The sequence below is a fragment of the Amphiprion ocellaris genome, chromosome 19, assembly GCF_022539595.1.
Source record: "Amphiprion ocellaris isolate individual 3 ecotype Okinawa chromosome 19, ASM2253959v1, whole genome shotgun sequence".
In the NCBI taxonomy this organism is placed as follows: domain Eukaryota; kingdom Metazoa; phylum Chordata; class Actinopteri; family Pomacentridae; genus Amphiprion; species Amphiprion ocellaris.
In genome coordinates this window covers 19,732,584-19,756,584 of record NC_072784.1, presented here as the reverse complement: position 1 = coordinate 19,756,584, position 24,001 = coordinate 19,732,584, and the positions used below count along the sequence as shown (strand labels likewise).

The 24,001-nt window shown below is 40.3% G+C and overlaps 1 protein-coding gene across 1 annotated transcript in view; it reads left to right on the top strand.

Moving 5' to 3' along the window:
- The first annotated feature begins 369 nt into the window (after nt 1–369).
- hs3st4 (heparan sulfate (glucosamine) 3-O-sulfotransferase 4) overlaps nt 370–24,001 on the top strand; it is an 85,445-nt gene continuing 61,813 nt past the window's right edge. Inside the window, exon 1 of the mRNA XM_023282537.3 lies at nt 370–1,884. Coding sequence (XP_023138305.1) covers nt 1,286–1,884 — 599 coding nt within the window. The 5' untranslated portion in view covers nt 370–1,285. The remainder of the gene's footprint in view (nt 1,885–24,001) is intronic.

The window sequence follows — 24,001 nt, the reverse complement described above, 5'->3', positions numbered from 1 at the left end:
TAAATTCAGTGTATAATACACCCAAGCAGCATCCCAGAATAATGCACAAGTCAGGATTGTTTTCTGCATGTGCTTTCTTCCATTTAGCAAATATGCAGAGGAGAACTGACACCCCCCCTCCCAACTCATTATTTTAATTTAAAACACAGTGTCAGTCATTATCCACTTTGACTGCATATGAGGATAAACTTTTCCCAATCTCTCCCCTGTTTGAGTTTTTTCCCCCCTGCAAGTTAAGTAATGCAATACTCCACAAAAAACCAGCAGGGTGCAGACATGAGCTTTCTGTAGAAATAATCTCTATCAAAATAATCTTACTGAGATTGAGTTTAACATTGAACTTTATACAGTGTGAAGCAATGCACGCTGTAATAAGCTCTCATATATTCCAGCAGCGTGGGTCTATGCAAGTAGTCGCAGGGATGACGAGGAGCGTGTTTTTTCCACGCAACTCTGTCAGATTAGAAAATCTGACGTTCGTAGCCCTACTTGCGCGCGGACAGAGGCAAAGTGGGTGTACACACTAGTTGTGCTGTGTGTCGCTCCACAGCGCTTCAGCTTCAGATGAGCTCACCCAGCCGATGCGCACATCGGAGCAGCCTACCAATGTGAGAAGGCGCAAGGACAGCGAGCAGCAGCCTGAAGTGTGGATGCTTTTTTTTTTTTCGCGCAAAGACGCGTAAAGGATTGTGCGTAAAATTGGAGAGATTGTGGATTTGTTGCTTGTCTGGATGGCTTGGAATCCACTCTTTTATTTTTACAGCCGGAACTGGACTTGGGGCTGAGCCGCTGATGAGAAGAAGCCCACTTTAAACACTGTTCATTTTCTTTCTCTCTCTCTTTTCCCTCTTCTTTACACCTCTCCCTCTCTCTCTCCCTCTCTCTCTCTCTCTCTTCATAAAATGCCTGGATTTCGCTCATCATACACTGTCCAATTCAAGCCAGGCTGCTCATTTGGAAGGACGCCAGACCTCCAGCCTCTCAAATCTGCAAGTTCAGTCCAATAAATTGTGACATTGTCTGTCAAGCCTTGGAATAAGAAATCGATACTACAGAAAAGAGACGCGATATTCTTCCGGAATTTTAACGATCTGTCTCCCCCCCACACTCTCGATATCCTTATAAATATGCGATTTGCTCGGATTAGGATGGTTTGGTCCAGCTTCACGCTTTTTAGCTGGAGCAGAGCTGATAGTGACTGATTATTGCTGTTGATTTTGTCCATGCAAGACTCGGGGTGGAAACATGTCTGGCCACTTCTTTGAGAGGATCACTGCTATCAGAGATGGCATTCTGGTCCAGCACTTCGGTTTTTACCTCTAAAGTGCCCCGGAAAATCTTATTCATGTTCACCCTCTCCCTCTCTGTCACCTACTTGTTCTATAGCTTGATGAGCTGCTACAACTCGCTGCAGTTCCCTCTGCAAGAGAACTATGTGTATCAGGGGAGGCTGGTGACGGAGGAGACAACTTTTGTGACATTGAGGGAGAAACTTTATTCCGCTTCCCAGGGCTTCACCGAATTCACCGAGGCCGAGAGGACGACCTCGGTTTCCATCCTGCAGGAGCATGCTGAGGCCGAACAAAGGACAGTGGAGTGGATTAGGACTCAGGCGTCTCCGACTAAATCGGCGGCGGCGGCGTATCGCACCACCGCGCTGGAGAGGGAGCACCAGGAATTCAGCACCACGGACAGCGAACTCAGGGTGAACTGCACGTCGGATTACGGAGAGAAGAAACTTCCCCAAGCCATCATCATCGGGGTGAAGAAAGGGGGAACCAGAGCCCTGCTGGAGGCTCTCAGGGTGCATCCCGACGTGAGGGCTGTTGGAAATGAGCCACATTTCTTTGATAGGAACTACGAGAAGGGGCTGGATTGGTACAGGTGAGTCCCCATGCACAGGTATTTGTCAGAGGACTTCACTGGTGTTGTGCGTAAAAATGTCACAAACGCTTGCAATTTTTTAAAAATTTTGTTTGTTTTTTATCATCACTCTCCAAAAAAAATGTGTTTTACAGCTTTCCAGAAATTCTTTATTTCTCTGACAGTGCTAGCATGCACATCCATCACAGTGGACACCATGTGTGGCTGTTAATGTAATGTTGCATTCAAATGCAAACTTTCCAACTTGTCAATCTGCACTCCCATTTGCATCATCTACACTAAAATAATTTAAAAAAAAAAAAGAAAAACGCCCAAGTGTATTAAATTTCCCTAACTCCTTTTGGATTCAGGCACGTGAGTAGGATTCAATGGCAGGCCGAAACTGTGGAAAAATGTAAAAAAAAAAAAAAAAACGCCATATAATGATGCACACAAGATTACTAATGACAGTCTAAATCATGATACAGTTCTGATATGGTCCTGGAATTAAAGGGCTTCTCCTGCACAACAGCCAACTAAATGGACTGAGCTCTACAATTTTAGATATAGTCTTATTATAAGGCATAAAATAGCAATTACTAGCTGCGGTGCATGATGTGTATAGACACTGAACCCCATTTGAAGTTTCACAGCCCTCAGCAAAGAGTTTGGCATCAAACCTCAAGTCTCTCACATATCGAATGATGTTCGGTCAAATTTAGACCTTTGACAGTTCATAAACGCAGACCAAATTCATATAATGGCTGCACAAATTCACACAGAGGAGTGTCACTGTGTAGCTGAAAGATTTCTAAACCTTTTAAATATTGTTCTTATCCTCTATATTAAAATATTTCATTTTATTATTTAGGTAAAGTAATAAGGAATGCCAATTAAAAGAATAATCACAGGGTGTTTATCTTTAATGATAAAGGCCATGTCAGTGATCTTCATGTTTTTCATTTCTGACACTGAAAACAAAAAAAAAAAAAAAAAATGACGGTTCATTATTTCTCAGTTGTGGTTTTCCTTATGATCTCTCTCTCTCTCTCTCTCTCTCTCTCTCACACACACACACACACACACAGTCATGGATTAAGAGAAGGCCAATTTTTCCTACATTTTTATATGATGCATATCTAATAAATTAATACCAAATAACTATTCAAATACATGCAAACTGTTATTCAATATACACGTAAATACATGGATGTTGTACATTCATAAATAGAGAAGGAATAGCATCTTTTTTTCCCCTGTTCTGTTTTGATGTTACAAGTCTGTCATTTCCCCCCTATTCACATTAAACCCATCAATTACTGGAGCATCTGCTTCACATAAACAGCACATAGTCTGAATGCGTGTGAATATTGCCACAAGTGCTGCATTTCTTCAAACACCTCCTCCTTATGCTTTGCAGCTGGCTGTCAAACATGTGTTCTGTTTACACCAGGTTTTATGTGTGCGATGGTTGACATTCACTTTGACTCCGGCTTTATTAGCCATAGAAGAGCCTGTTTATCACTAATGTGTTTATGGGAGGAAAAATCAATTTGAGGGTTCATTCATGGTCAGCTGGTCATGGCTCAGTTCGCAGTTGTTCTCCCATAATAATGTTTGACCAGAGGAATTGTCTAATGGAGTCAATGAGCTGATGAGAATGACGCTGACTCAAAGTCCCTTCTGTTCCTCTGGAGGACGGAGTCTGTTATGCCGGTGTTTGGGTTGTGGAACATCTGCTTTCATCTCGCCGCGTAGACATGGGAGCTCTCGGCTGTTCATTTAGCCTGTGTTAATGCAAGCTGTTTCATTATGCTTACGGTGAAAGGCTCATTAGACAGGAGGATGACATGCTTACATAAATAATAATAAATGTGCCTGTGTGTTTTAAGGCCCCAGAGCTAAATATTTTCAAAAAGGAGCGCTCCTTTTATATCTGGCATTGTCCCATTACGAACATTCAACTTTGAGTGACACATTTAAAAAGGAAAATACACATACAAGCAGCCAAAACGCAGAGGACACATCTAGATTTTTGGTTTGCTTTGATGGTGAAGGAAAATGGATAAATAGTCCAAAATATTCATGAGTTCAGCCAGTATTTCTCACTGATGTAAAAATTCAGTCAGGCAGTTTGTTTGTTTCTAAATGATGCATTATACCGCATCTCTCTTCTCTGTCCGTGATGCTCTGGCTAATGTGCACTTAATGGAAGTGGAATTATGATCACTTACAGATGTTTGCAACCGTTTGACATCGGTATAGTTGAATGAGAGCAGTAATCTCATAAAATGTGATTCATAAATTTGGGTCTGTCTTCGTAACACCTGCTCCATATTTTGATGGATATGATGGAAGAACTATAGAGAATGCAACCCAAAGACATGTAGGCGCATGACTGTGCAGGCTCTCCTGTCTGTGGGTTTTTGTGCTCAGGGCTGGTATTGACTAAGCACACTTGTCCTTTACAGTTTACTACACAGTCCTACACATATTCAGGCTTAGTAATCTTTAGAAAGAATTCCGATTGTGCATTTAGTGTGCCTCAGTCAGAACTACAGACAGAAAATTGTCCATTTTGAACCGTAAAAGCTGTATTTGTTACACAAATGATGTACTACGTTTCAAGGTAGTTAGCTGTTGTGACAAAAGTGAGACTGAAATGTTTTCTGGGAAGTTTGGGTTTCTGTGTCACTTTGTTGTGTAAGAGGATGCAAGGTACAGTTTGAACCTGCAATGAAAATGATAAATAAGAAAAACAAATAAGCATAATATATGGACCAGATGACAAAAATGTGTTTAAAAATGATCAAAAATGTCATTTTTATAAATATAACATGTGTATCAGTGAATCTTGACTGTGGCCCTGTTCAGTTTCTATTGATGGATCCCTTTGTAAGCATCACATAATGCAACTGATAATTACTTTCATCTGCCAATTATTTATTGTGATTAATAGTTTAGGCTGTGAAATGTCGAAACCTCTGAACAGATTTGAAAGCGTCTGAGGAGCTGGAATCAGAGATCTTTTTTCTTCTATTTTCCCACGACAAAAGGTTAAACCTATGATTGTATTTTTGCTGAACTTTCTCACATAGTCAGACCCATCCCTACGGTGCAGTGTCAGTGCTGGAGAAAGGTCTGACTGCATCCATTATCATTCTGCTGTAGGGGGGAAAATGCTCTGGCTTGCTTGTATTTCTTTAAATCACTCATAAATGTTGTGTTTGGAGTTAAGTCCAGGCTGCAGATATGGTGGCCCTGCATAATAGTATCAAAGGGAATTGTTTTGGAAGAATATTTGCACCCAGGAAGTCGAGCAATGTCATTAAACTGGTTACATTGCAGCATGTTATTACAGTAGCAAAGTGGATTTTGAAAAGAAAGAGGGAAAAAAATGCACATATAATAAGTTTTGCATTGACATGACTTAATTTCTATATAGTTCTACTTGAAAATTATGTTTTTACTGCTCTTAAATGTTTTTCTCATTCAATTCATGCTGAAAAAATGAGGAAAAATAACTCACAGTAAATGCTAGGTAGGTAATATGTCGTATGTATCAGAATAAATGCTGAAAGTTTCCCCAGTCCTTCAGAGAACAAGAAGGGAAAATGATGATTTCAGACCTTTTGAGTTTTTAAACAGAACTTTAGCTACTTGTTGGAGTCGTAGTGTGAGTATAAATTTGCTCCGTAAAATATTTCACTTCTGGATGTGACTCGAAGCCTCATGTAAATTCAAGAAGTGCCATGAAAAATTTCTGCATAAATCCACCACATCTTATATTCACATCAGGACTTCAAGCCTAGTGTGGGTCTGGTATGAACCCCCGTAGACGGGTGCAGACTGGTGATTGGTGCTGGGTTCTTTTTGTATTTATTTATTTATTTATTTATTTATTTTTTAACGCTCTTGGATAGTTTCTCCACTGTGCTTTGGGCTTACTTGAACAAGCAATTTGCAATGTAGTGCCATCATTACGGCACACAAAGGACTTTCATCAGCCAATTGGCACTTCTAATGTTGCCGCTATTTCTGAGTAAAAAGGATGAGCCATTACCACGTGGATTTAACTTATCTAGTCTCTTGAGCTTGCCTCAACCTGGTGCAAATGCCCATCCTGGAATAGGAATTATTTGATGCATGATGACCAATACAGCAACTGTTCGCTCCAGCTCTGTGCCAGTGTTCATATATGCTATCATGGGAGGATAATGTGCCTCATAAATTGTGCTAAAGAATGTAATCGATTATCAGTTGTACATTAAGATTTGTGCCTGCTGCGAGTCGACATTCTCAGCAGAAATTCTCACTATTTAGACCGGCCTAATGAGGACCTATTAGTGAGGCTGACTGTTTGGTATTTTCGTCACTTTTGCAAAATGTCAAACAATGGTGTTCACGTTAATGTTAACTAATAGGGTTTTAAAAGAATGAGTGCCAAAGAAAGAATCTATAACTTCGCCAGGGTAGAAAATGATCAGTTGCAATATTGTATTTGTTAAAAATGACTTCACTGTTACGTTCCAAAATAGGAAAAAAACGCACTTTTTCAAGCACTTAAAGCATATTTGACTTCAGTGGAAGATAAACAGTGGCAATTTCAGTCGACCACATTGTTAAAAATAACACCAGCTTGAAGAGTGCCAGATTGTCCATTTTAGATTAATTCCAGTTGAAAAGCATGTGCGGTCAGATCAAATAATACAGCAGGAGGCATGAGGTTTCTCATCTATTGAGGCTCAATGGAATTCTGCTCTGCATTGATGTGTGCACTGGACATTCAGCAAAGTGGGAGCAGTTATATCGGTCTTTTCACAAGGAGTGAGAAAGGCTTTCTGTATGCTGAAAGAACACATGTGCAGCAAATGTGTGGAGAAATATACTATGTAATAACAGAATTATGCAATAAATATGCACTTACTAGTCGGTGAACGCAGAAGCATGAATGCAGTTTGTGAACAAATCCAGGATTGAAGGCGGATTTCACACCGATATTCTGACCTCACATTTTGGTACCATTTGTGTCTGTTGGGGATTTAAAGTTGAACTGATACCGATCGAAAAATCCATACAGGAGCCAGAGATATAGCCACATTGACGCAGAACCACGGATCCTAACCGAATTCTGTGTGAAATCCATTAAAAATCAATATAGCTGTGAAACACTGATGTTGGGTAAATTTCAGGTAACTCTGCCCGTGCGTCCTTGTGCCTCTTGTTCATGTGTGCATGCAGTTGTGCGTATGTATGCGACCCACACCTCTTGTGCTTGTAACACAGGTCATGTTCCCACCTGGCATTAACATGCATCTCAGTGTCAAGCGACCACTTGCGATGTGATCTCACTTCCCCGCTCTCTATGCGAGCACATACATCATTTTCTGTTTGCAAAGACCAAGTGCTTTGTTGTTTTCAACTGGCAGGAAGCAGCTTCAGTGTGTGCCAGGTGAAACCAAGCCACCCGAGATGTTTGACGCACTCTGCACGTCCACTTCCACAGAGATGAGAGCTGAGTAGGCAGTGCTTCGATGTTATGTCCAGACCACCTCCAAATGAAGTCAGAGCAATGGGATCTTAATGCATCCTCAGTGCGTCATTCAACACCTGTATTTAGAGCTGCAGTCCATTTGCAGTTGAATCACCCAAGACTCATGTTAATACCATGTGTGAAAACAATAGGCATCTCAGACTTTTGTTTTAAGAATCAGTCATCATATGGAAAATGAAAAAGAAACTTCACAAAGTCCTGAATTCTGATCAATCTGTTTGGAATCACAGCGAAATCAATGCATCCTGCTGTGTCAGATTGTGGATTATTTAGCTAAACACATGTAGAATCACCGGAGAGGTGCAGACACACACCCCTGAAACTGACTTCACATAAATCTGCCTTAAATACAGCACCGCTTACCTTTTGATATGCACTAAAAGAGTTCATGGTTTTACGCTTGCACTCGGTCCCACAATAACTGCCCAAAAGCTATAAATTATCCGTCACTCGTAAAGATTCTCAGACTTAACGGGATATCAAATCGATTTATGTTGTGGACTTCATCAGATAACTTGTACAAAGAGTGGCCCGATACTCCAAGGTAACAGCAGCCAGGAGAAAATACAGAAAGTTTAACTACAGGGAGCGATCCTGAATAACTTTGCAAAATCCCAGCCCCATAGTAGAAGATTTCAATATTATTTTTGAGTAGAAAAAGGCACATACCAAACAGCTCTATCTTGAAGGAGTTGAACAAAAAGAGATTAATAGATTGCACTGCAGACAAATCCAAGAAGATTATGGTCGTCCAAACTATAGATATATTTGGTGGACATGTGAGCAAATCACCGGTTCAGTAAAGGTCTACATGGAAATATCAATTTTCTCCTGTGAAGTATGTTTAAACACGAGATAAATCAGCTACCTGTGAACCAGAACCAAAGTTTTACTGAGATTTGCAACCTCTAATATCTCTGTGTTATTAAAATGACACTTAAACCCCCTATGCAATAAAAGCTAAGGGGATGTGCCAATAAATCTCTGGAAGAGATGTTCTTACCCTTTCAGGGCTGCATCCCTGAGCTAAGAAATGAGCCAATGATAGTTCAGCTGCATGATGATTAATCCCTGTAGACGTTTCTTCTGAAACTTTTGTTGTTGTTGTTGTTTTAATTATTCTTTCTTGATACTGTGTAGGCAAATGTGGCCTTTTTAAAGCAAGTCAGAGAATGAGCTTTGCCATTTCCAAGGACTTTTCTCTTTGTGAGTTGTGATGTGTGCTAATCAATAGAACCTACGCAGCTACAAATTTTTACCTTAACCAAGGTTGCGCAATGTTGTGTTCGCTCTTCATCTCAGCCTATCAAAGAAACAGATTCCTTCTTTGTACTGTATTGTGCAAAAACTATATCTCTGTTTGAAAGCCTATTCAGTGTATCATGTCTGATTTAGCTGCTGTGGGATATTGAAGGCACAGTGTGTGATGCAGCGTGGGCTTTAGTGTACCTGCAACCTTCGGTCATAAGGCAGGACTTAGTGACAGGATGTGTGTAACGGAGACGTGGATCCATGGCCGAGCGCCGCAGCAGAAAGTGTAAATCCGGCCTTTATCCCTTGTTTAGCCCTGCTTTCCCTCTCTCAGCTGCTCCATGGGCAGCTTAGCCCCTGACTCCTGCCACCTGACTGGGAGCCCATGACTCCACTCAGTGGGGAGATGGGAAAGAGCAAGGTGGGCCAGATCCCTGAGTAGGCAGGATGCCATGCCTTCTAGCTGGGCCCGTGTCCTGCTGCAGTGCCTCCCTGTCCTGCGCCTTCCCAACATGGCAGAATCTGCCTACGCCTGATAAGACAGCGCCAAGACTCACAAGGACGCACCTCTGAGTGCTCTGATGCCAGTGCTGCAGTCGCAGAATTAAACTTTTTAATTAGCAGCATACCCCTGTGCTGTCAAGAGAGTGGACCGCTTCACTCAGGTCTTTCTCATTGCCCACCCTCTTTCCACTTGATTAAACTCCCAAACATCACAGAGCTGTGAGATTCCAGTTACCACAGGGGCAATCCTGTTTATTTCTTGTTTGAGAATCTCTTCAGATGCGGCATGGCAAAGAAAGAAAACATCTTATACAACTAGAAAGATTAGTTCTTGTCTCCTGGTCTACTACATACACAAAAACTTATAAATCAATATATCGAACAGCAGGGCTACTTCAGCGTACTCCCGTGTTACTCCTGTCCAACTTCTTCAATCAACAATGTGACGAATTTATCTAGTCTATGAGGTCGAAGTGACTCTTTATTCTGAAAGGGCACTCTTTGGTGATTACATGCACCATTATCGCACATGTAGCTGATTGTCAAGTGTAACGGTAGAGTACCACGGAGTGCCTGTGCAATCTAAAAAATGCACATTTGCATGTTTTACACTTGATATAATTCTAGTTACAATGTATATAGTCTCTAGTATGGAAGAATTCAAACAGCGAGTTACACAGACCATTAGCTGTTGAGCATGTTTGGTGAGTTCCTACACTATTTATGTGTTTATTTATTCTGTGGAAATCAATTCAAGGGTTTTTATGTGCTGCAGTAAGTGTGGGGTTGGTTGATAATCTGGACATCCACTGGAAAACAGAAAAGATGGATATTTTAACAAGCATTACAACATTAATATTTCACAGTTTTCTTTATAACTTATAGTGCTTGAAATAGTGACTTGTAGCAAGAAAAAAAATGCACGTTTCACAGTCTAATGGTTTTCCAAAGCAAAACAAAATTCAAGTATTGATTAGATTTTCAAATATGTGTGCCGACTTAAATCACAAGACATGATATACACTGTAAAAACTGCAGAATTCTGTTAGCTGGGGCAAGAAAAATATTGTAAAATAGTGAACAAGAAAAGCACTCAGAGAGCGCAGTACTTCAGCAGGGCTGCTCAGTTGTTGTATCATTTCCAATGAATGAAATCTTTTCTAAAAAATGACTGCAGTGAGCACAGGCAAGTGTTTTGCATGTGTACGTTATGTACGGATACCGAATCACGTGACCTAAATATGTAGCAGGCGGCGGGAATTGATGGGACTCGAAAACACCTCCACAATTTAATCAATTTTCCGACAGAAAAGTCCCGATAAATCCACAGGGGTCGATTTGTAGTTGGATTGCAACCATGTGATCCTCAGCATGCAGCTGACGTAGTGTTCACTTGTTGTCATGGTTACAGTGACGCCGTGCCGCTATCTCGCAATGATACGGAAATCTTTAACAAATTTGTGAATCCAGACTATAAGCTGCATCACTGCCATAATCTAAACACTTGAGCCTTGTGTCATTTCTGACCTTCCCCGAAAATTTCATCCAAATCCGTTAGTCCATTTCTGAGTAATGTTGCTAACAGACAGACAGACAGACGGATAGACAGATAAACATACGCCGATGGTCACATAACTCGCCAGTATTCCTTGGTGGACTAACAATCGCCATCTCATAAGAAATGCATTAATTGTCATTATTAAAATACAGTTTCTAGGCTTAATTTTACATAATATGTATTATTTTTGGGCTTTTCCATATTTAATGAAGGTAATTTGAATGTGTAAAAATGACTAAGTTTAGTGGGATACAAATAATCAAACTTCATAATGCAGAAAACTGACTTTTTTAGTTGGATTTTATTTAATCGCACGTAAAAAAAAAAAAAACAAAAGAAAAATTTCAATATTCAGTCCAAACCATGATCTTTCATACAGGATTACACAGAGTCGGGCTTTGTAGAACGTTTTCTATGTCAGTGTAAACATTTTGCCACTTATTTTCATAGGTTCATTAGAAACACGACCTCATTGTGCAGCTAAATACATTATTAAGGAGGCAAAATGCATTTCTGGCTCAACCTTTTTTTTTCTGCTAATGAGTGATTCAGCATCATCACCTCGTGACGTTTTGAAACCTCAGGTGATATTTCTCACTTTCAACACGTACAGCCACAAAGCTTGCAACTATTTCAGTGCAGCTAATTAGTGCAACCATCACAACACTCGTCTTTCGGTTTCATATTTTCTGCAGCGACGATCCTAACATGGTGGATCAACACATGCAGCACAGAGCACGGTGCTGAATTACCTTTCATGACGTATTTCCTTTCATTGGTGATTTGTTTTGGCTGAATAGAGGCTCCTTTCATTCCGGGATTACAGATAGGTTTGATCTTATTCTAGTGATCTGTAATGTAACACGAGAATTATGGAAGAAGTAATAATGCTCCATCCTTTTTGCATACGGAGAAGAAAAAAAAATCTCTTGAGCAGTTAATGGGTATAGCCAATTTCATTCTGCCTTTGGTCGTGTTCAGAATTCATGCACATTCCTCCTCTCTCACACAAATTCGTCTCTTTTTTCTTGCCCCTGCTGTAGCTACACTCCAATGCTTTCAAGTGGAATTCTATTTTACTTATGGTTAGAATTTAATTCACCATTTTTTCCCCCTTCCATTGCTATGAAGTGGCCGTGGGTTACGGTTCACCATCAAGGCTCATATCCACTTTTTTTTTGCGTCCATCAGAAGAGCTATATAAAATTCAGAGCAGCCTCCTCCTCTGTTGTTGCCGCGATCGAAGGAAGGACTTAGACGCGGTTTTGTTCCACAACATGGACAGATTGTCTGAAAATGAAAGACATAGCTTCATCTTTTAAATTATTTATTTTGGACCCAAAATAAAGTATAAGCTGAAGTCATTTTATGCTCAAAGGGATTCATTTCTCCCCAAAGATTATTTTGCATGCGACAGAATTGCCGTGATGTGCTTCTAGTCTGGAGGAACAATGACTCTGTTCGGCAGAATGCTGGTTTACAGACGTCTTTAAATGTCTGCAAATAAGACTACCTTGGGACAAATACGCATGTCAATCATACTTGTCAGGATTCCAATTTCCCTTCCACATCTCCTGCAGCACTTGGGCTGCTCGGGCTCCTTATTGGCTGCGAGGGATTTGGTCTCATGACACAAGCTGATGCATTTGTTCAGTCAAAGGGAAAACCCTGACAGGAATGGTCATGGAGCCAAGATACAGGGACTGCTGGGAGTATGTTTCAAATGTGTGTCCAGGAGCTGATAGGTGCTTCTGTAGTATGTTATGCTGAAGGATGGGAGGAATGAAAATGTTGGTTTCTCCCTGTTGTATAGGCAGCGTTATCATATGAGTATTAGGCAGTAGATATATGCAACAATATGCAGCGTCTGGCCTTTTTTTATTTCCTATCGAGAAAAGCCTTTTTGCTAGACATAAATGCCCTTTAAGTCAGCTTTCAGAATTCTCATTTTTTGACCATTTACCTTTATTTTTACAAGGATTTGATGAAAATGAAAAGTCAGGCCCATTTATAGAGGTGGTCTTTGGAGCCAAATTCATCTCATGCTCCTCATCACATACAGTTCAGCAGCAACCTGACAGACTTAATTCAATTATGGCTGTGTGATGTGTTGAGACTCCGGAGGTGTGAGCTAATTCCTCTGTTTACACCCCTGAGTCACTGTCACAAACAAAGACAAACACATTCATTGGCTTCCAGGATCTTGTTTGCTGTGATTGTCCCATCGCCTTTGAAGTTTCTCATCGCTTTATGTTGTTTACTTATTCATGCTCTTTCTTTCCCTCAAATCACCATGGGGTATTCCGTTAGAATAATTTTAGCACAGTGTGAAACAATGTACGGGCCCAGTATTAGACGTGTAAACTGCACTCGTCGCACTTACATACAGTAGAGACGCTGATTGACTGTGAAATCTTCTCAGCGCGGTCCTGATTTCATAACCGCGCGGTGAAACATATTGTTGACGTGTCAGCCACCAGAGCTCGCAGTGTGTTTTGGTATGTTGGAAGTCATTAACGCAAGCTGTGGCATTTGCCAAACTCCCCTGAGACTTGGATTAAGCCAGTGAAATGCAAAAGGACGCTTTTAGGGATTATGCTAATTGCTAATTGCTGTATGAGGAGGTGATTGTTTTTCTTGGGTAATTTGGATTATTGGCATTAAAGATTTAGGAGGGAGTTCACGTGTTCTGCCTTTCTAATAAGTTTGTCACCTGCTCTCATCCATGTAAGAAACTCTTCCCTTGTGGGACGCTCAGTATGTGCGATATGTTCTCCATACGTGTGCTGTGTATGCATAATTCACAAGGAATCCACAATAATGCAATAAATTCAAGGATTTTTTTTTAAAATTAATTAATTTTTTTCAAAAGAAGAGCAGCAGTGGTAACGCTTTCCTCTGAAATAGTGCTCATGACACAGGGTTGGTGCAGCCTCGGGGCTAATGGGTGGAAATCAGTAGGGCCTTCAGTGCCTCTTGTCATTCTGCTGTGGTATAGTGAACATTTACAAACTATGTTTATTGCAGTGTTTTTTGAAGTGTGAAAGGAATGAATTTGCGCTGTTAGAATCATATCCTAACATCGCACATAAGGTCATTTGTCATATCATGCTAACAGATTTGTGTGTGTGTGTGTGTGTGTGTGTGTGTGTGTGTGTGTGTATGTGTGTGTGTGTGTGACTGACCGTTGGCCTTTTTCAGGCTCATCCACCCAGCAAATGCACTTTCTTTCTGAAATCACACCCCTTCCTGTAAGGCTAGAGTTGTACTTTCTGCATCGTGATGTCAGTTTCTTCTGTGACTCTGTGTAGATGTATGTTTACCCTCAAATTTGCTGTCAGTACAACCACTATGCAACATGCTAGAAGTGTATGAAATGCATCATTCAAGCACACTCCAACTAGAAAGTAGTATATTAACAACTATGCATCCGTGGTGTCTGCAACTGTCCTTGTCTGCATCCCTAAGGGAGTATAATCCCGGCTTAAAGCTGCAGTAGACAGATATCTAGGGGGAAAAATGCCAGAATTTGAAAATACAGCTCCTCCCAACCAAAGTTCCTCCCACCAGACCAGCATGGGCGTATGTACGTGCTTTGCATGCACAGATATAGTCAAGTCAAAAGCGAACATTCATTTTTAGGACTCCACTCCCTCCTGACCCACATCCTCCCACTGTGTTGCTCTCTATACCATCTAACCTGATCTGCTCTGAAAAGACCTGTGATCGGCCAAAGTCTCCTGTCACAGGCGAGATTTTCTAAAGCCTTAAAACAGAGCTGAGAGGAGAAGAGGTGCAGAGGTCCATCTTCCTCCCAGTTGAGTTACAATATGCTGGGGTTATTGTAAGGGTAAGGGTAGGGGTTATGATGGAGTTCTTGCCCAATGAGGTGATGCTGTAACATTTTTTTTCCTCCATGACAATTATCTAGAAATCTGTTTTGAAGCTGTTTAATAATTCGATTTTGACTTTTTTCAGTATCAGAGTATCACTCAGTAAGTGTTTATTGCTACTAGACATTAAATGCAGCATGACTTGGTGCAGATCCAGTGAAACAATTTGAAAGAGTGAAAAGGAAAGCTAAAAAAAACCCCAAACAATAACAGGGCTCAGGAAAAGCCCCACAGATGACTGTTTGACTGTGTGGCATTTGGCATAATGGGATTCTGAGTAGCCGAACTTATTCTGAAGACAACATTATGTGGAATGACTGGGGAGCACACACAGCGACGATGCCATAAGCCTGTGATTAAAGACAAAGTTTTCCTAACTTCAGCAAAAAAGGCTTTTGTTGCCTCAATCTAACTGCAGACAGGAGTCTGGATGTGTACCCTGGGCTCTAGTCTGACAGTTGTGCATTTAGTCTGTCTGCCATCCACCCTAACCATCTCTTACCGACTCTGATGCCATTCAGAAAAAAATGCCCAAAACGCTGCTTCGTTCATTCAAAACAAAACATTGCCTCTGAACATTCTCCAACCGCTGATTATGTTGCCACTACAGTGTAATTGGGAATGCAATTCAGTTGTGTGTATGTAATTTCTAGGAGGCAGGGTTGCTTTTAACTGAGACTGTGATCTTTTTCTAATTCAACTAAGTCACTTCAGTTGTTTTTTTAAGCTTCACCATAACTCAAAAGATTGCCACGCTAATTTAGCATCACATGTCCTTAACTTTGTCAGACTGGGGATGGACAGTAGAAAAATAAAGTATTAAAATCAATGCAACGGAACCAGAGATGCGATTGTTTTTGTGCAACACATTCTTCTTTCCTGTCAACAGCTGTGGTCTCATGTATAACTGTTACAAGCAAACCAAAAAAATGCAGAAAATTAGGGATTTCTTGAAACAAACTTTACTCTTCTGTTATGTTGCAGGACAAATTGTCATACGAGTCACTACCATCCTAGTGGGCCCGGTGGTAGTGACTCGTGTGACAGACATCAAATCAGCTTTTTAGCTGGTGATGCCCAACTCCATCCATCCATCCATCCATTATCTTTACACCCCATAATCCTCATTAGGGTCATGGGGGGGCTGGAGTCTCTCCCAAATGACCAAAGACTAGGTTATTCTTTCCGCACGAACGTGATGCACAGAAATGAGACTCTTGGTAATCCTCTCGAGACAACATGTGTGACTTTATACTCCATGCAGCGTCTGCTCCCAAACTTAGTTTTAATTTCACACCATGAATTGTTCATAACTCGGCTATAACAGTGATCTCTGTGTGATAAATTGCATAAATGCCTGTATTTCTGAACTTCTGCTGCTAGGAGCTCCTTTTCTTCCACCAGTTTTCTGCATGTCTCCGTCTGGATTGTTAGAAAAATTTGGAGGTGCTCGACACAAATTTTCTGCTTGACAAGGGCTGTGTGAGGGGGCGTGGCTGCTAAAGTGGCATAATTCGTCCGCACCGAGCCACACGGACCTCATGGAGATGTCAAGCATAAAACAAGCTTTAGGGTGAAGGCAGGGGACACCCTGGACAGGTCACCAGTCTATCACAGGGCTACGCATAGAGACAAACAAACACACTCACATTCACACCCAAGGACAATTTAGAATCACCAGTTAGAGAACATGCAAACTCCATGCAGAAAGATCCCAGGCCCACGATCTTCTAGCTGTGAGGCAACAGTGCTAACCAGAGCCACTGTGCAGCCTCATGCCCAACTCAATGCAGAAAATCATTCTTGAAATGATTAATCTAGAAGGAAGGTGTGTTTTGGGGGAGAAGTGGAAGGAGCTGGATAAAATGCATTTACATGCATATTCAGGGGTCCTTATCCTGGCTGGAGTCTATAAGTCACAGGATGAATCAGCAGCCAGTCTGTGGGATGCAGAGACAGACAGGGCTATATTTTGTGCCACAATGTCTCTGGAGACAAATCCTCAAGACTCATTTTTCTTGATTTTAAGTCAGCATTCAAGTTAATGTGACCTTACACAAAAGAGACATCTTGTGTTAATTTATTAATATCACTATTAATATTGTATTTTATAAGTACGTCATTCCAACGTATATTAAATTTTTTTTTTTTTAGGAAAAACGAGTGAATTATCCTCATTTAACCATGATCTGTGAGAGGTAAAGAACACCATTGCACTAAATATTGATAGAAATAGTTTGTAATGGAGTAAACAATGAGATATAAACAAAGTTTACTGGGATTTTTTTTAGATAATTAAACATGTCCCGGGTCAAACTGACCGCTGTTCCTGAGAAATGAACATAACGGAGGATTAAGGAATGTGCACTTTTGATTTGATTCTGATCATAATGAGAAATTAGCACTGAAGCCTGCATGTGCACCATTATATAAATGTAATATTTTTGGGAGGGCTTGGGCTATATTTGTCTTTTGTGCACACATAAACTTTTTTTTTGTTTTTAATGAGGCCTCTGGTGTCTACATTGTTTGAGGTTTGTTATGCTAGTTGGTGCTAATGGAGCCTTAAGCAGGCGGCAGTGTTGTAAACAATGTGACATTATGGACATCATCAAGATAGCATTGATTGCTACCTCTAAGCACTTTAATAGCCTGTAAAATAAAATAACCTTCGTTAGCCTTTAATGTTTGTCCGCGGTAACTAAAGGACAACTTTCAGATGATGCACAGAATCTTTCAAAAAAAGAAAAAAAAGTTCTTAAAATGAATCCATGAATGTCCTATTCACAAATACAGACGCCCGCCAGTCACAGGAAACTATTTTGATGTTAGGATCATATTAAAAGCACCTTATGATAACCTCAAGCTCTAAAAACATTGGCCAAAATTCCCTTTCTATCCGAGCTGACTGTCAGAATCAGACTGGGAAATAAAACAAAAAAAAAGAGAGAAAGGAAAAGAAAGACGTGTCTGCTCTGAGGCTGTTGCATTAGGATCCTTGACTACTTTCTGGGGCTTTTTTTCATCTGGTATGTGAACTGCACTTGCTTATTCATTCCATGCATTTTAAGTATGCCCAGGGTGAATCTCCCAATAGTCGCTCTCTACTCTAATCGACCTCTAGTTTGTTTCATGTCTACAAGACAGGAGGGGGCAGAATCCTAACTATGAATTGATTTTTGAATGAGCATACGTTTACTTTTAAACACCTGCAGAACACACTGAGGCTGTGCTGCGCGGCAAACATGCTGTCTTAATTGATTTGAGTAATGAACAAGGACACGCTTTCTGTCTTTTGACTCAAGGTCACTTTGTCATCACAGTCTTAAGCTGTGTCCTCTGGTCTTTATGAAGGACCAACTTACCATGAAAGTGTATCTGGGCCGAGGTGAGAAGGTAGCTGCTGTAACTAATGGGTTTATTTAATTCAATTTATTGCTCCGGCTGCGGCATCATATGAGACATGCTGGTCACTGTAAGATTGAGGTTTCTTCATGAAAGAAAGAGAGATTAACCTCCTTTTGAAAAGGGCAGAATATATTCTCATGTCATGCTGGATTTTCCTGCCTAGATAGCTGGATGTATAAATCTGCAGAACTAAATGAATATAGGTTTGTGGTGAAATGGGGCTCTCAAGCTTATTTTGTACAAGCCTTCTAATCAGCGTCACGCTGGGGCTATGCTCCCTGGGCTGGGAATCTGTAATAAATGAGGGCTTTGTCAACATGTCCACTGTTGGATGCTGGGTAGCAGTGTCTTTTGATTTCGGTGTGTCAGCTGAAAGGCGTTCACAGCATAGTTTTCCGAGCAAATGTTTAGCATTCCCTGCTATCTTTATTTCATCTGTTATGTATTTCTATGGATTGAGGATGGCATTCTGTTCTTGCCCTCAGCATAATGGAATCATTAATTTATCCTTAATATTATTATGTTGGCTACATGTCAGACCATATCTGCCTCTTAACACATTGTCTCCAATTAACATTTCCCAAATTTCTGATACAATCTGTAGAATACAAATGAAGCAGGCCCACCAGCTGCTGGTTCTGTGTTGTCCCAGCTCAAAGCAAATACCTTTCTTTCAAATTTGTTCTATAACACACCTCGTCATTACAGAAATAAACATGTATGCTCTGCACATTGAGTAAACTCCGCAAAGGCCTCGGGGTTTAGAAAATTAATGCGGCATGATAATTAGTTAAGCGATGGAGCAATGCCAGAGGAAGGAATTTCACACCTTGAGTTTAATAATATATAGTGTAATTTTCCTTGCTTGTGATTTGCATGTGTTTCTTCATGTTATTTCATGGTCTCAGTGTTCAGTGAACATCACAAGCTGGTACAATGGCAGCTGCTTCTTTCAAAACATTGTTATTTGTGAGGCTATTGTGATCTAAGAATGTCTGCAGTCTTCTTGTTTAGTGCCCGCATGATTATGAGATGTTTACACTTTTATTTTCATACTTGTTACATATTTATCTGCATCCCTTTGTAGAGGAATGCATTTATTTACTGTTTTTACATCTTGACAGCCCAGAATATGCATTATACAACAGCATTGTAGCAGAAAACACCAAATGATGTTCAGTGCACCAATATTTTCATGATAAAACTGCTACTTCTCGGACAACACTGAATGCAACTCTGAGGACCCAGAGCACTGCTTCCTTCTATCCTGCCAGCTAGCTTATTGCAGGTAATTGCCTTCACCTGGCATCCCAGGTGTAAACCACTTCCTGATTACATTTTCAGAATGAAAACCAGCAGGCCTTTAGGTCCAGAGGGCTTGGAAAGAAAACTACCTGCCTTAAACACACAACTACTTCCAAAACCATCAAGTCTAATTGCGCTCCTGCATTTTAGTAAATGTTGTCTTTTTTAAAAAAAAAAAAAAAAAAAACATCATCTGATATTAAATCTCTTCATAAATGAGAGAGTGAACATGTCAGGGGGGAAAAATGAATTTTTTTGATGCTTGCCATTCTTTGCTTCACAGAGGAATGTCTGCAGAGGTGCGCTGGCAAATTATTCTGATGTATAATGAGACAGTGGGCCTTGCAGACACTTTGACATCACCGAGGCTATGCCCCCTGCCCTGTATAAGTGCTAACCCACTTTTAAAAGCTCAAAATCTGAAAAGCACAACAATGTCCGCCACACGTACTGTCAATTTTTGAATGTTAGCAGAGAAATCGTGCGGCGAAAATTAATGTAATCGTCCTACCTCCTATTGTTTTGATGCAATAACAAAAAAGAAAGAAAGAAAGAAAAAGGAATGTCAAGTCTTGGAGTTGTGAGCGTGTAAAAAAGAAAAAAACCCTCATCACCAATTTGTGTATTTGCGAGAATATCTAACTTTTATGGTGTAAGGAGGAGATTGAAGGGGTTGCAGAGAAAAGAATGGTGTTCTCGTATAAAAGAAAACTCCAAAATAAGTGTGTTTGCATTTAAAATGTATTCACAGCCACAGGCAACATAACTGCCCTATAGACTTCAGATTAATTACCTTGAATGTGACACCATCCTATCATGCATTTGATTGACACTCACATGTTAAACATAATTTAGTTTGACCAACACCACAAAACATTCATGTTAAATGTCAGTCACATTTTGTACAACATGAGTTGGACTATTATGCACAACCGATTCTGAAAAATACATCCTAACAAGATGTGAGGTATATTTTTCCAACAGCATCACATGAATATTTATAATGTAGAAGTACGTTATTTTCCAAAAGCATGTGTTATGCCCCTGAGAAAAGGGAAAAATAATCACAACAATGAGGAAAACACCACGATTCCCCGGTAAAGTGGGAGGAGCTAAAAGCAATCGATCTCAGACTAACCGATTGAGGTGCAAGTGTAGAGCACAGATCTTAACATCATGGCATAACTTATTAAACAATAAAGCACACAATGTGAGTTCAACAAGACTTTTACCGTTTTTAACACAATTGTGTACCAATTTTAACTTTTTAACACACTTTTTTTAAGCCACAGTCTGAAACTTTTAATTCTATCTGTTTTTAACCTTTTTATCACTCCGTTTTTAACCCTAATGTCATGAATTATGTATTTACCACATTGTAAATTTTAACAGATCACAACAGTATTTCCATTTAATCTGTAATGTACACAGTGTTCTGAAAAACAGCTGTTTATTACAGATTCTCCTAATGCATATTCTAACCTATCACACTTGCATTGAAACTGACTTAAGAAATCTGATGAAGCTTGCACATTTGAACTTTCTTACACACTTTGCAAACAGCTTTAATGTCCATTTCTAAATTCTTGGCAAACACGCAAGCTTTCAGATGCAGACGATGCTGACGTAATGTCTACATATATAATGATTTTTGCAAAGGCAATCGTAGGAAGCTCTCAGACAGATCGAGTAGATGTGAGCAGGAGACAAAACACTGTTGGCTGCACGGGTGCTGCATCAGAGGGAGGTGGTATTAGCATGTAGCGACAGCTCTGGGGACGAAACGTAACTGAAGTGGATGCACATTTTTGGCCATAATGACAACAAGAATCAAGAAAAGTTGTGGAGCAGATGGTTGTTGGGGGCCCCAATTAAATGTATGTTAACCGCGCAGTGTTGAAAACTGAAATGCGGACTTGGAGGCAGAAGCTACAAATGCACTGATCAGCCACGATGACTAATGACATTCCCATCAGCCTCGGCTCTACGGTGCTTGGCGCTAATTAAAAAAAGGCTGCCATGCTAAACAAAATAGTGAAGATGGCAAACATTGTACCTGCTATAGATCAGCGTGTTTTCATTGTCACTGCAGGTATACGAGCGTGCATCAGTGACCTGCTAGAATAACCGTAAAAAAGGAAACAAAATACATATACTGCTATACTAAAAAAAAAAAAAAACTCACAATCTTCCAACTGCAAAATTCAATACAGATACAATAAAGATAATAAGGTGTCATGTTAAAGTGTGTTAATTTTAACCATTTTTTCCCTTTATTTGATGCCTTTCCATACAGAATTTGAGAATGAGCAGACAACAGCTGCAAGGCTAATGCCATGTTGACTTCTTCTGCATGACATAAGCCTCTGGGTGTGATTTCAGCCTTCCTCTAAGCTAGTGTTGTGGTTTGTTTGTTTTAGAGTGGGTTCACTGCCTTTGCCTGGCCTCTTTATTATTGCATTCCCTAATGCCTTGATTTAGTGCACTCTCAGAGGTCAGATATTGTGCTGGCAGCCACAGACCACTTCCTTCAACACTGCCCCATTAATAACAGCGAATAAATCAGGACGCGCAGTGAATTTCCTCACTTGCATATTGGACCTATTTGGGAGCGCTATGGGGGCATCTTTATTACACAGGAGGTATAGCGCCAAACATTCATCTGTTTACACTTCAATGCCAAGACTAAAACGTGTAGTCCCAGTCCAGATTAATTAAAGGTACTATTCCCTGTGTGATACTTACATTTACATTCCATTAGAAATCCTCTGAGGGCCACAAATTGATCCGTGGAAGATGTAATGTTCACTCAGTCTGGAAACTCTTCAACAAATGATGCACTCAAAAAAAAACTTCTGTTTTTGAGATTTTGTGGAGAAAAAAAGCATATCAAGCATTCTGTGTATATTTTGAAATAATCGTCTGACTAATATCTGCAGGTATGCAATGTAGTATGTGTAAATAAGGTTTGTAATTAATCTGCTTGAAATGAAACCAAGGGTAAAATGAGCCATTATCATAGAGCAGTGCAGTGCCTGAGCTTTGCTTTTGCAGCAGCCTGCTTTCTGCACATACATATCAGATTTCGTTTATCATCCAATGATACGGATGTGGTCAGACAGAAGAATTATTATTGTTGTCAGCATGTGTTTATCTTGATTTGGCCCTGCATAATCAACTTACCCAGCGAGCACCTTTCGTTTTACTCCGACGCAAATGCGGCATCAAAACCTTTGTGTGTCTTGAGATTAAAGTTTGAATAATGACAAACGTCCCCTCCTGTTGCCTGTACAGTCAATTTCTTTGTGGCAGAGGTGCAAATGCGGTTTAAATCATCCCATGCAAAAGCAGCGTGGCTTAAAACGACTTAAATTATCGAAAATGGACCACCAGACATCTAAATGGGAAACGGATTAGTGAGTCAAAATGTTCAGAATTGTTTTTGACTTGAATTTAGCCAGAAAGTCTAAGTTTGGAGCAGTTCTAGCTAAGGTCAGAGAACCCAACATGCCTTCCTTGGAGGATTTTTTTTAAGTATAAATTCATAGCAAATCTTGAATCAGTGAAGGGAAGGTCTGCATGTGCAAGTGTGAGATAGGTTGCACATTTCACTTACAGATACATTGTGGGGATGTAAACCTCTCAGGAGGGTATCTGCCAGGGCTCTGAATTGCTTCCGGATGACAAAATAAGTAAATAGATAAATAAATGCAGAAGGATTACAAAAAACAAACAAACAAACAAAAAAGTAGGACACCTGTCCGATGCGTGAGCTGTTCGTGTAGCATTAATCTGCCACAGCGGTTCACTTTTCACACGCAAGCAGGCACCATGGTCACACAATACTTCCTGAGAGCAAATAGGAAAAGGAAACATAGGACACCATTGTTCACGGTTGGACAGATTTTATTAAATATAATTATGATGTTGTGAAAATGCATTTTGCCTTGGGTTGAATATTAATTTCAACCTCTTCTGGAAATGAAGCTGAAGTAATCAAAGACTCTGCATTAATTACAAAAATGAACAAAGGAAATCGCGTTACTGGTGATAAACACCATCAAAGTTACAGAGAGAACTTAATGCAAATGGGATCACTGGAGAATTATTGTGTGTGTGTGCGTGCGTGCGTGCGTGCGTGCGTGCGTGCGTGCGTGCGTGCGTGCGTGCGTGCGTGCGTGCGTGTGTGTGTGTACATGCATGTTGACAAGAGGACCTCTATATAACAAGTCCATAGTTCTTTGATGATCACGCTCTTCTCAAGGAAATCCAAACATGCTCATCTGCCCAAGTGGATAATCAACATCATCAACCAATCTATTTTTCTCTCCCCTGCTATTAAAAATGCACAAACCCTCTATAGCTGCAAAACTTGGCAGCGGGGACTTTGTCTTGATTTGCAAGGCAGCCAATGAAATGGCTTGGAGTAGGCGGGCATTCTCTCAGATGTTAAGATGTATGAATTATGCAGAAAGCAGCTATTCCAATATTTATCACTATATGTGGTATTGCATAGGGAGAAGCAGGCGTGACATGTCATATATTTAGATTTCACAGTTTGTAGTAGCTGGTGATGCAAACACTTCAGTGACGAAAACAGTGTCCAATTATCTGTTTTTCACTTGTTCAGTCACAATAATCTCATTACAACTCTGCAGTCAACTT